This window comes from Mus caroli, unplaced genomic scaffold (genome assembly GCF_978045245.1).
Source record: "Mus caroli unplaced genomic scaffold, Mus_caroli_1 scaffold_14, whole genome shotgun sequence".
In the NCBI taxonomy this organism is placed as follows: Eukaryota; Metazoa; Chordata; class Mammalia; order Rodentia; family Muridae; genus Mus; species Mus caroli.
Window position 1 is genome coordinate 88,985,576 of NW_028227269.1, and position 16,925 is coordinate 89,002,500.

At 41.2% G+C, this 16,925-nt stretch overlaps 1 protein-coding gene and 1 long non-coding RNA gene across 2 annotated transcripts in view; one reads left to right on the plus strand and one right to left on the minus strand.

The window, feature by feature from the left end:
• Nucleotides 1-1,858: 1,858 nt before the first annotated feature.
• Nucleotides 1,859-15,466, minus strand: Dio2 (iodothyronine deiodinase 2). The gene is given in 3 exon segments (XM_085830594.1): nt 1,859-6,704; nt 6,707-7,268; nt 15,245-15,466. Coding segments are annotated over 3 exon segments (807 nt in total). The 3' UTR covers nt 1,859-6,681.
• LOC110307004 (uncharacterized) overlaps nt 15,421-16,925 on the plus strand; it is a 10,953-nt gene continuing 9,448 nt past the window's right edge. Inside the window, exons 1-2 of the long non-coding RNA XR_015045251.1 lie at nt 15,421-15,482; nt 15,738-15,902. This is a non-coding gene — a long non-coding RNA (uncharacterized LOC110307004). The remainder of the gene's footprint in view (nt 15,483-15,737; nt 15,903-16,925) is intronic.

The window sequence follows — 16,925 nt, forward strand, 5'->3', positions numbered from 1 at the left end:
GTTAAAGAGATTAACTGCTGCAAGAGTCAAGGGAGATAACCATCTATAGAGAAACAAAGAAAACAATAACATTTGACTTCTCTTTAGGGAAAAAAAAAGTGTGTGTGAGAAGAGAGTGTTGTGGAATATTTACAATACTAAAATAGAAAAGGCAAAATCCAGTAAGCTACAAAACTCTTAACCTTGAATTCTGTGCTCTGTGAAACTGTCCTTCAAAACTGGAGAAGTAAAGCCGGTCTCACACAAAAGCTGAGAAAGTGGATTGCCGGTAGACCTCCTTCGTAAGAAATGTTAAAGGAAATTGCTTCATTAGAGAGAAGAAAGGTGACAGAGGTCAGAAACAGCATAACGAACTTTAACAGCAAATCTGAAATAAAACCTCATTTCCCTTAATGTTATGTCAGAGATAACGGTACCTGAAAAATTAGCAGCAACAATTTATTTGACTTATGTCTATACACATGTGAAATAGGTGACAATGCTGATGATAAGAGAAAATGAAATGATCTTTGTGGTTTGAAGACGAAAACTATGTGATACGGGTGTTGTTTGAGTGGAATGGAAATAGGTGTAATGAAATATTGCAAACTCAGGAGCAACTATTAAAAAGTAGCTGTGTATGTGGATATGTGTGTGTGTGTGTGTGTGTGTGTGTGTGTGAAAATGGCTCTCTGAGTACTTATGTTCCTCTAGAGGATTATGGGTTGTTTCTAGCACCTACACCGGCTATCTCAAAAGCACCCGAATCCAAAAGTGCCGTCTTCTGGCCTCCATTGATTACTGCATGAAAGTATGCATACACTAGAAGATGTGCGCATCTAAATAAATAATAAAATAAATACTTACAAAGTTTAAAAAAAAATGAGGTACATTTTTGTCCCAGTCATTTGCAAAGGTTATGTTCCCAGCCAATACAAACTATTTTTAAAAAATAAATAAATAAACCAATCTGTGCATGTTTCTTGGAAGACCTTGAAGACTCTGTGAGAGATCCCTTGAAGAAGTCTGGTCTCTAAGGGCAAATCACGTGAACTTAGCATGGGACTCTGGAATGGAAGGACAGTGAATGAAAATTTGTCAAATAATTGTTTTTTTTTATTTTCTCTGCTAAAATTCAGAGTATTTCATAAGAAGCTATAATATTAATAACACTTGTGGATGAAAAAGCCATGAGAAAGCACATGGTCTCTGGAAATACTAATTTTTTGAGTAATCTTTTTAAGAAAGGAAAACTACACCACGAGCCGTGATGCAAATATATTCCTTAACAATTTCAGGCATGGCCACCATAGGACATTCGTCCTTTGTGCCTTCTCATAGTGGAACTTGTGAGATACACATAGCTCAGAAGTTTTAGTTATATATTAATACATCGCGAACCACATAATAAATAATGTATGTGTCTGTTTGCATGGCAGCGTGTGTGCAGGGGCATGCTCATGGCCAGGCAACTGCCCATGCCTGAGTCCAAGCTCGTGTGAGTGTGCACTGTTTCAACTTCTTGGAACATCCCTTACATTTACAAAACTTAGAATACATATGTACGCTGGGTTTGCTTCACAATTGAGATTCAGGTCCTTTTCCATGACTCCTGTATGCTACTTGTTAAGAAATATGGAAAATATCTGAAGGTTTACTTTCAACCCATTTGGATTTCCTTGAAGACTTTAGCACACCTTAGGAGATTAAAATAATCTGGCATTGCTGGCTCCTCTGCCCACACACCTCAGGAATAAATGTGAGGCTGGTGGATTCCCTTTTCCTTGTCAACCATGAGTGCATTGCAGGCCAGAGCAGGGTCTAGAAAGTTATTTAAAAATAAACAAATAGAACCCAGAGAGTAACTCTATTCTTTTATTCAAAGTTTATTAAAATATAAGAACAAGTTGTAAAAGCACACATACCACTCAGCACCAATATTATAACACTCTTTCTACTAATAATCCCCAAAGCTTCTCTCCTTCTCTGCGGCCGAGAAGCAGAGATGGACACACGTGTTCTCAGTCGCACTGGCTCAGCACTCCTTGCACCATGACCCAAATGTTCCTCCTTGCTAAGGAGACAGAGATGCAGAGAGGCAGACTAGTGTGACTACATCCAACCACAGACTGAGCAGATGGCTCTTTCGTCAGTAGTTATCATTCGCACACCAGTGAGCTCTGAACATCTCGGTTTCCTCTTTCCGGTGCTGGTTACATGGGCTTGTGAGTCTGGCGAAAAACCTGTTCCAAAAACTAAACAAAACTGGCCAACATTCCCTACCCCAAGACCTTTTGATTGCTTTGGTTATAAAGTACTTGGTACATAGGTCTTCTCATCTCCAACTCCTGACACATCAAAACCACATGGCATGCTCTGGAGCAGTCTTGAGAGAATTTTATTTATTTCCCATCCCCTTCTGTGGGTCTCTTTCATTTTTATGTTTACCTGTTCGAATTTTTTTTCTCAAGACAGATGGGGGAGGGCAGTTTGAGCCAAAATAGTGACTTCATTAAACATCTGCTAGGTCTCCGAAGTCTCAGTAAATATTAAACGAACTCCCAAGAGCCCTGGTGCTGCTGCCTGAGACAGGCAGCAAGCCCTGGCTTGCGTGAGCAGTCTTGTTTGGATATCTGTATGTGTTTGCTTTTTGCTGGTTCAGACTCACCTTAGAACAGAGCTGAGTCTGTTAAGTCTGAGACCTTGTGTCTGGTGTTATCTAGAACACAGGGTATGAAGAATAGAGCCGGTGCTTGTTCATCCTGAAGTCATTCATTGACATTCGGCAGCCTTCCTCTGAGCATCAGAAGTTTCGTTTCAAATATTTTCAAATATATAAACCTGGACCTTGGGGCTGGGTGTGTGTGGGGGGGTGGGGGGAGACTAATTCCTCCAAGTTAGCAATTTTCCCAGCTCACGTAACTGCAGATCCTTCCCTTCCTAAAAGGACTCAGGACAGTCCCAAGACACTACTGTAACCTAACAGCAAGTGATTCTTTGTGCCGATTCTGAAAGTCCATAAAAAGAGCAGGTTTGGCTTCTACATTTAAGGCAATGGTAGAAGTTGGAGTATATCTAAATATACTTGGGTTCTGGTTTGGAGCAATATCATAAAGAAAGCTCCTAGAATTTAAAGACTCACAGTCAATTTCCACTAAAAGAGACGGCATTGAACATGTTCTGACAAGCGGAAGCACTGGCCTAAGACTTCCTTTATCCTTCAGTGGGACAGAAATCAGCCTAATTTTCCTCTCCGCAGTGGCCAAGGGATTCTAATTAAACTTATTTTCCAAACCATCAGTCAGAGGTCAGGTGGAACTAATGTCCAGGTTGATCCTCTTACGATTTACTTAATGAGAAGCCTGGTACATCAGCAAATCCCTCTGGCTGTGGATGGACGCTACAGGGCATGCCAAGGGCAGCTTGTATCCACCTGAGAATTCCATGAATAGCATCAATGCTGTCCCCCCCACCTTCCCCTCCAGTAGTTTGTGTGAGGCAACCCCCACCTGTGACCTCACCACATTTTATGAATTTTATTCAAAATCCCAAATAGTCAAATACATTCAGACAAAGGGAATCCACGAGTATCTATTATTAGAAGAATTCAACTAACCTAATAGACCACTTAGAAGCTGATATTATCAAAAAATCAGGGGATACAATCTATGAATGGCACAGGAGCAGAGATCTAAAGCATGAATGAAGTTAACAAGTGTGTTAAGTGATTGACACTTTGGCAACAAGGAGCAAGAACAACCAATGACTGGTTTGCCTCCACGGAGATCCGTTGAATTTGTACAAAGTATGTCTACATTTGCTGGGCAGGCTCTTCATTCAAGGAAGTCATTGTCCAGGTTACTTCCTCTAATCAACAAACTAAAGAGAGTTTTGAATAGGTCTGAGATGTCTTTCAAACGCTTAGTGTTTGAGAAATCCAGGTGCTACGGTAAGTTCTGAGAATCTCTTTCAAGAGTAGACAGGCCAGTTCAGTTTATAGTAGACAGGCCAATTGAGTTTGAAAGCATAAACTGATATCCCCATGTAAATGTATCCTATGGGGGAAATATTTATGTTCTAAGAAAAGTAACTCCAAGGGATGTGTGTGTGTGTGTGTGTGTGTCCTTGTAAGAATGTATGTATACACATATTTGTGTTTCCTTGGGAGAATCATAGCTATAACTCTTCAGAGGAATATATATTATAAAAGGCATATTAGGTAGGTGGGTACTGACAGCCTCATAGTATCTCTGAGTGAGCACAGTAGCTGAGCATTGATTTTTTTTTTCTCATCTCTGGATGAATGACTTCTTGTTAATTTTACCAAAGGCACGTCGTAGGAATTCATAGAAGTTTGCATTGAGATAAATAGGTTATACAATTACAGGCTTATCATACCTGGGAGACCAACTCCTTCTACACAGTGTAAGATTCCTGAGCTCTGCTAATCTCTTTCTTCCTGGGCCCTTCAAGGGTTTTTCTTCCAGTGTTTTGGACATGCTCTATTGAACATGTCTGCGTCCCTGACAGTCAGCCTAGATCTTTGTGTATTTGCTTCCTCTTCTTCTTTCCTCCATTGGCCTATCCTCCAAAAGGCAAATGGTACACGCACACAACCTTCTCTTTCTTTAAAAATGTAGCACAACTGGGTGATTTTTTTCTCCCCATTATCCCTTTTCCCCAGACAACTAGCATGGCGTTAGCCAAAACTCATCCCCCCACCCACTCTCTGACTTTCTGCTTCGCTATCACACATGGAAACCAAAGGGGTCATTTTCGGACGACGGTGTGGGTGTGGGGCAGCCAATTTTCCATTTTACTTCTTCAGGGAGCCACATCAATCGCAACAGCATTTTGAAGATGAAGATGAGTGAGGGATCGCTCATAAGCCTCAAGTGAAGGCCTTGACATCTGAGGAGTCTGAAGTAATCGATCTTCAATATGATTCTACAGAAGTTCATTAGACACTGTTGCATTTTGGAAATTCACTGTGTTTCTTTGTGGGTGTGTCTTTTACAGAATTTAAAACACTGGAGAACTTAGATGCTGCCAAAAATATTAGCCACAGTGCTGCTTCCATGACTAAACAATATATTTCTTGCTCCCATTTTTAAAAACAATACTCTTGTTTCATGCATACCCACTTCCTATTTTCCACATTTGGGACAATATATTTTAACAATGTACTTTAAATTTCAATTGTCTTTTTCCAAATAACTCAATATTATGGTTTAATTATTGAATGGAATAGACATAAGACCCTTGATTTGGCATGTAACTATAACCATATGTTGAGATCTTAACGTCTTTGAGTTTAAAAAAAGTAATTACAATACATTGGTTGATCTGTTGGTGTGTTTGGTTTTGGTTTTTTTGTGGTTTTTTTTTTTATATTGTGATCTTTAGATATTGCTTGTAGGTACAGCTGTGTCTCTTGTATTTTAAGAGATATGTATTCATAGATATAATCATAGTTATGTACACAGCTATTAAACGTCAACTAATGGGTTAATCCCAGTTGAACAAAAAAGAACCAAGTCCAAATTCAAACGTCAAAGGAAATTCCATTTAACCAAATTCCTGTGGTACCAAGAATAAGCTTGTGTAAGCCCTCAAAACTATAGGTAGAGATTCTCAGAATAAATTGCTCTCATGTTTATGTGAAGAAATCCCTTATCATTACGGTTCTTCTACTGGAGGAGAGGGCAGAAACTGAATGGTTAGGGTCCCTGCCTCTTACACCCTTCACTCAGCACCCAAAGAAAACAATGCTACGGAGGTTAGGAATGGAGTGGGGTGTAGCATTGTGACTGTAGGAATTTGGCAGGAACAACACATCAGCACCAGACCCCCTGGAGTTTTCTCTGAACAGATATTACCCACTGAAAATGGGTATATCTCAATTAGTCCCATAAAGTACTTCTCTCCACATTAAAAATGTTCACCTGTCTTTAGCTTTGCCATCGCCCACTTCCTTTCAGTGTAGGAATATTGCTACACCTCTCCTTTCCCTGCACATCCTGCCTGTGCTATTTTTAGTTAACGCCTTTGTTTTCCCAGCTGTGTACATGCCTCAATGCTGATGCAGTTGAACAACACTCATTACCTACAGCTTCCAGGTAAAAACACTATGCAATTTCCTCATCTTTCTGCTTCCCCTGTCTTTGCTTGTCACACTTGGGAATTCGGGGCTACAGAGACTAACCGGGACATTGCGTGGCTGGAACTAACACTTCAGTCCTAACTGCATGGCATGGCTTCAAGATCACATCCTAAGTATATATCTGGGGGACTTTCCAGTTTCTGGTGACTAAAGCTGAGATAACACACTTAATCAGATCATCGGTAGTAGCTCACTTAACAATAAGTATTCTGAGAACTGATGGTCCTCTGGTCCCAGAGCACACGCAGGACAGAATCACTTCTTTCGCAAGCAAGAATGAACACAGGCTGCAACAGGGTTTCTTGCACTCCAGTTTGGATCAATTCGCTCAGAAGGGAGGTAAAAGGGCTGCTATTTAGCCAGATGTCATTTGTGTACTAGAGAAAGTATTGAGATGTTAAAGAGGTTCAAGGTCTTCTGACAGGTATGTCCCTCTTTCGGTGAGGCAATGGGATTCAGTTGAAATAATAGATTCAGTTCAGTTCTCAACTTCTTTTACATATTTCTTTAAAATAATAAACTCTATTACAATCACACTTTTATCCAGCTAATCTAGAATTCATCTCTTGCTGAAATTCTTCTCCAGCCAACTTCGGACTTCTTGTAGGTTATAGCTGAAGGGGCCCTTCCCTCCTAAGTAAGCAATTTTCCGTCTCTGCACGATGCACACACGTTCAAAGGCTACCCCGTAAGCTACGTTGGCATTATTGTCCATGCGGTCAGCCACAACTTGACACTGGGGCGGCAAGGAGAAACGCTCCAGGAGCTGGTGAGCTGCTGCACATCGGTCCTCTTGGTTCCGGTGCTTCTTAACCTCAAAAGACAGAGAGGAGTCCCCAGGCACTGCCCAGCCATCCGAAGGGTGAGCCTCATCAATGTATACCAACAGGAAGTCAGCCACCGAGGAGAACTCTTCCACCAGCTGGCGGAAGGCTGGCAGTTGCCTAGTGAAAGGTGGTCAGGTGGCTGAACCAAAGTTGACCACCAGTGGGCGCTCTGCACTGGCAAAGTCAAGAAGGTGGCATTCGGCCCCATCAGCGGTCTTCTCCGAGGCATAATTGCTACCTGATTCAGGATTGGAGACGTGCACCACACTGGAATTGGGAGCATCTTCACCCAATTTAACCTTATAGTGAAAAAAAAAGAAAGAAAAGAAAAGAAAGAAAGAGAAAAAGAAAAAAGAATTAGCACACTAACACATTGCTGCTGTAATTTACTCTAAATAAAATGGGAGGGGACTGTGTGTGCGTGTGTGTCTGTGTGTGTGTGTGTGTGTGTGTGTGTGTGTGTGTGTGGTGTGTGTGTAATGTATATTTATGAGTAAAGACTAGTCACGTCAGGCAATATAAAGGATGGTCAAGAGAAAATAAGTCTTTCATTCTTAATATTCATTAGTGGTAAATTTTTTCCATCTCTAAAGATACCAGAGTTAGCTATTTTCATAAATAAGTTGATTCTGGTTTTTTGTTTTGTTTTGTTTTGTTTGCTATTCTTACTTTTCTGTCAGTGCCTAGCAAGCATTATAGAATGAATGATTAACTGAGTTCGTTTTAAAAGTTAAAAGTAAATGGTTCACTTTAAGATAAATTATCTTGGTATTGAAATAGAATGTCTCCTGAATTCTAAAAGACTCAGGAAAGACCGGAGTTTTTACACACAGACTTAATTTATTTTCTCTTTTCCCTCTTTTAAATAATAACTCCATTTATTTATTTATTTACTTACTTATTTAGTCTCTCTCTCTCTTTCTGTGTCTGTCTGTCTGTCTCTCTCTCTCATAACACTTGTGGTAGTCAGAGGACAACTTGTTGGAGTCAGTTCTCTCCTTCCACCATGTGGCTCCTTGAAATTCAAACTCAGCTCATCAGACTTGGCAGCAAGCATTACCCAGGGTGCCTGAAATGGCAACCCAATCTAAGTTCTTTCAAACAATGGATTAGAATACAAGCGGGTTCTGTGTCTGGGCAGAGCTGGACATTCTCTAATCCATCCTTTGTAAGTGTGATTCCTCCCACTTGTTCTGGTCAGTGTTTTCCCATCTGGAAAAAGTCAGCCATCATGGCTGCTTTGCTTATGTGGATCTGGAGAGTGGGATGAGAACAGGAACCATACATCTGACCGTGTGCAGATACGAGCCGCCATTGTCAGACATTACCCCATCATATGAGACACACTGCTACTCCTCTGGAGACATCCCATGCTCAAGATTAGAAAATAAAAATGAGCGAGTTGCTCTGTGAAGAGATTTATGCTCCCTTCTACAGGGTGTGACCTCTGCAGGTTCCTGTGACCACTGCTTACATTATACACACTATGGCTGGAACCTCAAATCTGCCTCTAAGAGTCAGATAAGAAATTTCTCACTTTCCCTGTATTTGGGGTTTTCCCCTCAGTTTTATCTAGGAAGACCCAAACAAACCATGGATTTTTGCCATAGGATAAATGATTAACAGAATAGTAAGTATTCAAATACGAGGCATGTTGGCTTAAATTGTTCCATGCTCCCTCGCAGCACATGGTTTACATAGTTGAACGTAGAATTCTGAAAAGTTAGTGGCCTTTGGATCTGTAAACTGATAATAAAAAGCAGGCAACAGAAAAGAGCCAATTACTTCATTCTGAATTAACTCAATTGGATTTCCCTCTAGGATGGTTTAATCAAAGCTAATACCATTAGGGACAGCTTACAACAGTTCAATTGATTTTTATACACTATCCTTAATATTACAAAACTCTTCCAACTGGATTGACTTTCTTCTCTCATATAAATAGTCACATAGAAAACTGCTGTTAATTGAAGCCACTTAAAAGTGAATCACAGGAGAGCAGTGTGGAGCACTGATGTAAATCACCCAGTGGTCTCATTCAGGTGCTTTAGTGGCACAACATAGCTATTTTAACCGAGAAAGAATCAAAGTTCCTTCTTTCTCAAAACTTTTTGCAGGGCAGGTGTGAAATAGGTAATATTCATTGTCCAAAAGTAATTTTAAAATCATAAACTTGGATTTTATTTAAATACTATATTTTGATCTAGTAGCAACCAGCGATCGTGTGTTCCTTACATGAATAATCTTGGCCATTTTATAATCAACATTAAATAGAGAAATCTCATAATTTGCCTATGACCAGGTGATCTCATTGTCAATTCCACTCATCTTTGAAGCACTAAAGTACACCTTAAGCTTAAAGACATACATTTGAAGCATGTGATGAGCTTTAAAGTCTTGGGGTCTCTTGACACACCTCCCAGATCAGGATCTGACTCCCCTTTGCATAGCACAGTGTCTCCAGGACTGCTTTGAATAATATTCGCAGTGTTCCTCAACAGCCAGATGTAAGAAAGTCTGGATGTATTCTGAGGAGTGTGTAATAGAGACTTCTTGTGAGGGCACACACCCCTACACAGAGGGAAATTGGTCTCTGCACTGCATCCCAGGGAAATAATCCACCTGCACCATCATTGATCCCTTTAAACGACTGTGTGGTCTTGATGAACAGGCTAGCATCTCCCTGGCAGACCCTTTGATCCTTGTGTTGTTCTTAACTATTCATCTGAACAATCCAACCTGATGTTTTGGTCACAGGTGATCTCTTGTTAGCCGCAGTTAATTTCCTTAGAATGTTTAAGTGTGTGACTTCTGCCGCATAACTCTTGGCCAAACAATGAAATTTTAGATTCTAGATTACCTTGGGAAATGTAGGACAAGTCCCACCCGCTGTCACTCTAAATTTAAAACTTGAAGTTGACAAATTCATTCCTGGTGGTGGAGGAGTTAGCATCCTGTTAGTCTGGGAAATATACATTTTAAAAGCTTTGTTGAGTGAATTGCTGAATAAATGCCTGTTGATATAATCTTGTGTCAAATAAGACTTTTAAACTGAATAGCAACCTTGAACTGCAGTGAACGTAGTCATAGTCAGGTGATGGGCAAACTCACTAAAGCATACATATTCAGAAATAGGAAACCTTGCCCTTCTCCAGAGACATGCTGTTGTCAACACCCAATGTCATTTACCTATTCTTAATCATTTCAGCTAACCAGAAAATAAGAGAAATGCGATCAATCTTCTTCTCTTTGTTCTGCACCTGTGGAATCCCCGTGAACACTAAGAAGTCATATATGACTACCTTGTGCGTGAAGGTCACAGAGAAAATACAGGCAAGAGTAATGCTATTAGTAAAATTAAATGTGCTGGACACTTGGCTAGTATCCATAAATCTGTGGGTTGGAGTCCCAGCACAACAAAATAAGCACACACACACACACACAAACACACACACAAACACACACACACACACACAGACAGATAGACACAAACACATACACAGACAGACAGACAGACAGACAGACAGACAGACAGAGACAGAGAGGGACTCACACCTATGATGTGTAAGCCCAAGAGTTAGTAAACCAGCAGTCAGACTTTATAAGCTTCATAAAACTAATCATAAATCCACTATCTTTTCTAAAACCTGATAAGTGATAAGTTGGCTAAAATTTTAAAAAAAATAGACAATCTTCAGAAGAAAAACATTTAAAACCCATTTCTGTTCTTTACCATTCTCTGGGCAGTCACTATGAAAATGAAATTTCCATTAGATTAGAATTCCCAATGGAGAATTTTTTGACTTGCTTGGTTAGAAACCCTGCTGAGATGGAATGGGAGAAACCCCACTGTCTTCACAGTGGAAGACAGGAGCAAAGTATTCCCTGACACCGAGCCAAAATAATGAAGAAAATAAAGTTGGCCCCATAATAACATCGGGGCTACAGGAAAGACACTCAACAAAAACAAGTCATCCCCTGGTACTCCCCAAACTTTGTTTTAATTTCCCACAGTGGCACAGAAAGTCTCCTGGCCACAAGTTACCTATCATCTTAATTTCTGCTTCTTAGAGGGTTTGTGTTTGGTTTTTGTCCTTAATGAGACATATTTGCCAAAGAGGCTTTCAAAAGGCATTTTTTTGCTCTTGCGGAAGAGTAATTAGGTCGGTACCTCTTTCCCTGCCAGCATCAGCTGCCTAAAGAGAATCCTGCCTAGTATTTAATGCCCAAACACAAGAAGCATCATTTCCACTAATTGGTCCTGAAGTTCCGATGTTCCCAAAGGGTCCTTTTATTTTGCAAGGATCAGAAAGGACACACGTAAAATGTGATAGCGTCACCAGTGACCTTCATCGCTCTCATCTGCACTATTACGGTCATCCTTTCTTATATTTTTCCCCCCAGTGGACAGGAACACAATGCCAACTGAGGGAGTGAGGAAGGCTTTTGCAAGTTAACTGCTGATGGCATCTCTGGGCCAAGTTCAAAGGTCACAGCAGAAATGCTTATAAATGAGAGAAAACGCACAAATGCATAACATATACAAGAGTTTGATTTCTTTGATGGGTCCATTTTAGGGACAATGTTAAGTACTCGGGAAAAAGGTAACTAATGGAGGATGAGGATGCAGACCCAAGGGAAATACGGAACGATTCATCAAGTGAACTGGAAATGTAGTATATACTGCTAACCTTGTTTTTGTTTTTCCTTTCCACAGCCTAAGAGGGGTTTTGGAGTATCATATCACGCAGTCTTATGACAAGAAGGGAAACAGATGATAGGAATGGGGGATGGGCATGTAGCAGAATATTTACACAAACTTATCGTCATTGAAAGCTCTGGAAATGGCCTTATTAACTCTCAGGAAGTTTCCAATTCTTTAACATAATGATCAGGCTACACGGATGCCCTTAGAAACATGGCCAAGCAATCATTAGGCAGAGCTTCAGCCATCCCTATTCAGATGGGCCAAACAAACCAGACTGGAAGAACAGACTGCCTGCTCTGTCTTCTGGGTTAAGTTCCCTTTTTTTTGGTTATTCTCTTTTTTTGACTTGTACCTTGAAAATGAAGCTCAAAGCCCTATCGTTTCACTATGTTTTATCCAAGTGACAGGCAGGCTCTGGCTGTGTCCTTCTTCTCTCTTTAAAGAGCCACTTTTCACTGCAGAAGCCTGGTGTCAAAAGGCTTGAGGTGAATAAAGAGGAGGAGAATGTTAAAGAGACCCTTTCAAAACCAAAATTGTATGTTCCAATGAGCATGGTTTCTGTGCCACTGAAACATTAGCTATGCAGAAACGAGCCTGCTTGTCAGTGTCTATACTGTCTGCTTACTTTTACACTTCATTTAGGAGCCAGGCTCCAAGAAAGGTCAGCTGGCTTACCGCTTGCATTTCTGAGTCTTTGAGTACCAACATAAGGGTACTGTGTTCAAAAGCACCCATACTAAGGAAACTTCAATAACAAATAGTTATTATCTCCAGCCCTATTTCCAGTTTCTAGATTTCTCTTTCAGTCCAAAAATGCACACAGATCTCCTGACCAGTGACATGTGACCTTTGACAACTTCTTTATAAAATTAATTTTAAATCACTTTTAAGCTTTCAGTGCAGTTTCTATTAGCAATATTTCATTCTGTTCTCCTTTCTTCCCATCACTCCAGCTCTAGCCTATGTCACCTCCTCTGTGGATAAATGCAGCTCCTCTAAACATCACCCCACATACAATAGCTGACATTCACTAAGCAAGACAGTTGGGAGAACTGAATGATTCGTCTATTTGAATCCCATGTAGACACACCTCCCCATTCTGGACAAATCTGCTTTGAGAGTTGCAGTCGCCCAATAACGCAAGTCAAGATTGTGAAATCCCAAGATGCAGTGTCAGACAGGACCGCCTCTGGCATCTCTGGAAACAGTCACACCTAAAGGCAGTGTGTCATGACTGACACAGCATTTGGCAAATGACTTGACCTTTTTGAGAGGATCTGGGTGAGATTCTAAGACTACCACCTCCACCATGATGCCTAACAAACTCAAAGAGAGAAGAGGACAGAATTTAGCTCACATTGTACTCTTGATGTCTCCCTACATCTCACACCCAGCCCATCCTTGTTCTTGTTTTTCTGAGGTTTCTTTTGCACATAGTAGCTATTGTACAAATCACTAAACGCAAGCAAAAAAAACAAAAAAATATATATAAGCCAGGAACTTGGTCACTAATCAAATCAGTGGGCAGAGACAAAGAAATAGAAAAGAGGAATACACAAACCATATGTCAAAAGTAAAAGCAAGCCACTCAATCCCCATGAACACAAATAACAACATATTACAACACAATGGAACACTATACATTAGTGAAAAAAGACATAACAAAGTTTATTATAGAGGCATTTGCTTGCTTTTTCCATGTCCACTTCAATTATCTGCTTGATGATCAAAACAACCTCACTTAATGTTTATGGGAGCTTTGGTAGCCTACAAAGTTGATGTGGAGATAATACTTATATTCTGGACTTATACACGTGGGTAAAATTCTTCAAAAATCACCTTTAAGTTTTTCCTAGTGAACATCCATCATCTTTCAAAAACCAGGCATTTAATGTACTCAGAATAAACCCATAACACTCCATATTATCTAAGACATAGATATGCTTGAGGGGATTGACAAATCAATAATATTTTAATATGCAGCTACAACACCCCATTCCTCTAAACTCCTGACACCTAAATCATGCATACGAATGTCACATCCTGTGTGCACATACATCTGTGGGGATGGCAGGATCTCTGGGTATCTCCATGGCCATACATTTCACTTACAGGTATGACATAACTGAGCCTCCAGGCATCTACTTCTATCCTGACGAGGGCATTCCTTGCTAAGAAGAGGCTTGACTTGACAATCAATGCTCCCTCCACAGAGCATGACAGGCCCTTCTTTAGGTTCTTTGCAATAATGCCAGGAATCACACATCAGTCCCTGAAGAAAATCATACTTTTCTTCCTCAACACTTGCTTTCCAGTGAAACACCCTGCCCCGATTCTTTATCCCTCCCCCCTCCCCCCAGCACCTGGATTTATTTTTTTCCACTGTTTACTGGGGAAGGACTCCTTCCCTTCCTCCTCTGCTGTTCTGAGTTCCCATCATGATACTCACCCTTCCACCTGCCCCAAGAGCAGCACTTGATTGAACATCTGGCTTTGCTACTACCTTCTCTGACAAGCTCTCTCAGTACTGCTAGGAACACATTTCCTCTTTTTATAGAAACTTATTTTGTCCACATGAATTCATTCTTTCTAATACCCAGGATGGTTCAGAAGCCTAAGGGATGGACGACCATACAAAACTATTCATTCCACTTCACCCTGACTGATATGATTTGAAAATGTTCCCCTAAACATGTCCTGGCAGCAGAAAGGCTGGAACACAAGAAGTTTTGGCATTCATGCATCAACCACTCACCTCCCCAGTGTTTCAAAAGCTGATGGGAATACACTGTCCCCAGGTAAGGGAGGTCACCTCTCTAATGTCCAAGGCCTGACATAGGAATGCATTATAGACCCATCACTTCTTTGTATGAGAATTTATTTGTAGATTCGGTTTCACACACAAAGTCTGGGTTTCTGACAACCTATCCCTAGATCATTCTTTTGCAAACTGACACTTAATAATGAGGAATCCACAAATTCCAACTAAGTAGGTGGTCATGCTTAGCTTGCTTTCATTTGTTCTTAACTGCCTAAGAAATGGAGGGGCTAGAGTGAGGTCACAGCCATCGTCATCATCATTATCATCATCATCACCACCACCACCACCACCATCATCCTCATCCAACTCTGACCATTTCAGCAGAAAGAAAACACTATTCAAACCTTCTCCTGCATATCACACAGCCCCCTGTAAAGCAAAGCAGCAGAAACCAGCTCATATCAAGGGCAGAACAAATGCAGCAAGTTCTAAGCCCCCCTCCCAGAACTCTGATTTACCTACAGTTATTTTATACCAGCGCAAACCCCTTCAACTGCCAATTCAGTGCAAAGTAACAGCAGCCCTCATTAAAGACTCCTACTGAAGTCACCCAGAGTCCCTGTGGCTCCGTGTCTGTCACTCCCAAATCTAACCTGTGCAACAGGTGTCCCAAGTGGCACCGAGACTCTGTGGAACATAGTCACTGGAGAGGACACCCCAAGTAGGACTCCTCAGAGCCAGCAGCCCCACACCTTCCACACCCCTAGCCCTTGCGACCCAGGAGAAGCTCAGTGGCTGCAGCTCACCTGTTTGTAGGCATCTAGGAGGAAGCTGTTCCAGACACAGCGCAGCCCTTCTGAGGTCAGCATGCGCCTCCACTCTCCGCGAGTGGACTTGGAGCGGCTCAGAAGCAGCGCCACGTGCTTGAGCAGAATGACCGAGTCATAGAGCGCCAGGAAGAGGCAGTTGGAGAAAAAGACTGGCAGGATCTGCAGGGTGATCAGCAAGTCTACGCTGAGGAGTCCCATCTTCTCTGCCTCCTCGGTCAGTCTCCAGGGCACTCTGCTTCCCCAGTCACCCTCTTTTTGCAAAGGAAGGTGGTGGTAGAGAAGTGGGGGACCAAGGGGAAGGTTGGGAGGGGGGGTGAGGGAGAGGGAGAAAAGCTAAATTAGAAGAAATCCCAACTTGTCTCTTCTTTGAAAGAAGCAGAAATGGAAAGACCAAGTTCAGTTTCTGCAGCCCAGCAGTTGGAGTGTACCCATCAATTCATTCAATTCCGAGATGCATTTTTTTTTCCAGGATTTAAGATGGTTTAAAAAAAAAAAAAAGGCACCACCACCACCAGCAACAACAACAACAAAAACCCTGGCGTGCCAGTCCCTAATCCAGTTTACCCCTGTCAGAGTCCGTTAAAGACAGGAAGTTCTACTTTCATTTCCAGGCACCTATGAGACTGCAGAGATGGTAAAAATTTTCTTTTAGCTTTTCATGTTCCTTTAAACGCTGTTTGGCTTCTTGCACTGCCAATTTCTTAACTGTGCTGTAAGGGTAGGGGTGTTTGGTTTGTTTGGGTTTTTTTTTTCTTTCTTTCTTTCTTTTTCTTTCTTTCGCTCTGTCTTTACTCCGTTGTAAACATACTTTCTGTTCTCCTCCTCCCAGCCTGTCTCCCTCTGCCTGTCCTTTCTCCAGGTTCTCCAGGAGCGGCTGTCCTCTGCCCCCTCCCTCTGGCGTTTCCCTCTTTGCTATCTTCTGCCTCCGCTGGCTGCAGAGTGCCTCTCTCTGCAGCTAGTGAGTCTCCCTGAAGCCTTTTATACATTCCCTGGCTAATTGCTGCAATAGAGAAATGAAAGCCTAATCTTGCTAAAGATCTTGACGTCATTGAGAAAGAGGGCTTACTTTGGCCAGGAGTGCAGTGAGCAGAAAAGCAAAACTCTACAACTTTTTTTTTAAGGAGAGGTGGGGGAGACAGACAGAAGGATTTTGCTTTGTGCTTTAAAGGGAGAGAAAGAAAAAAAGATGTTACCTTTGACAAATCTCAAGAAATGCTTCCAAACTTAAAGAAAAGTAATTTGTAGATTAATATGTTAACACTTTCCTCTGATTATCATTTTTATTAACTTAGGAATTTTGGCAAGAGAGCTTCCTGGCAGGCAGGTAGAAAAGTGAAAGCGTGAACATAGGTGCTCTCTGCTCCGTTAAAAAAATAAAAATAAAGCTATCAGTGCTCCCGTGTGGGCATTACACCTTTACACAGGATTGTTTTTTTCCCACCAGATCTCATTCCTGGGTGTTATGAATATATTTTCAGTAATGATCTTATCAGAGGGAATAGAAAGTGAATTTTGAGTTGGAAATTTTATAAACTATTTGAGACCACCATGGTATATCTTTACAGATTATTCCCAAACTGAATACAAATATTATTTTTGGTTTTACTAAAGCTTCTATATTACAACGACAACAACAACAACGACAACAACAACAACA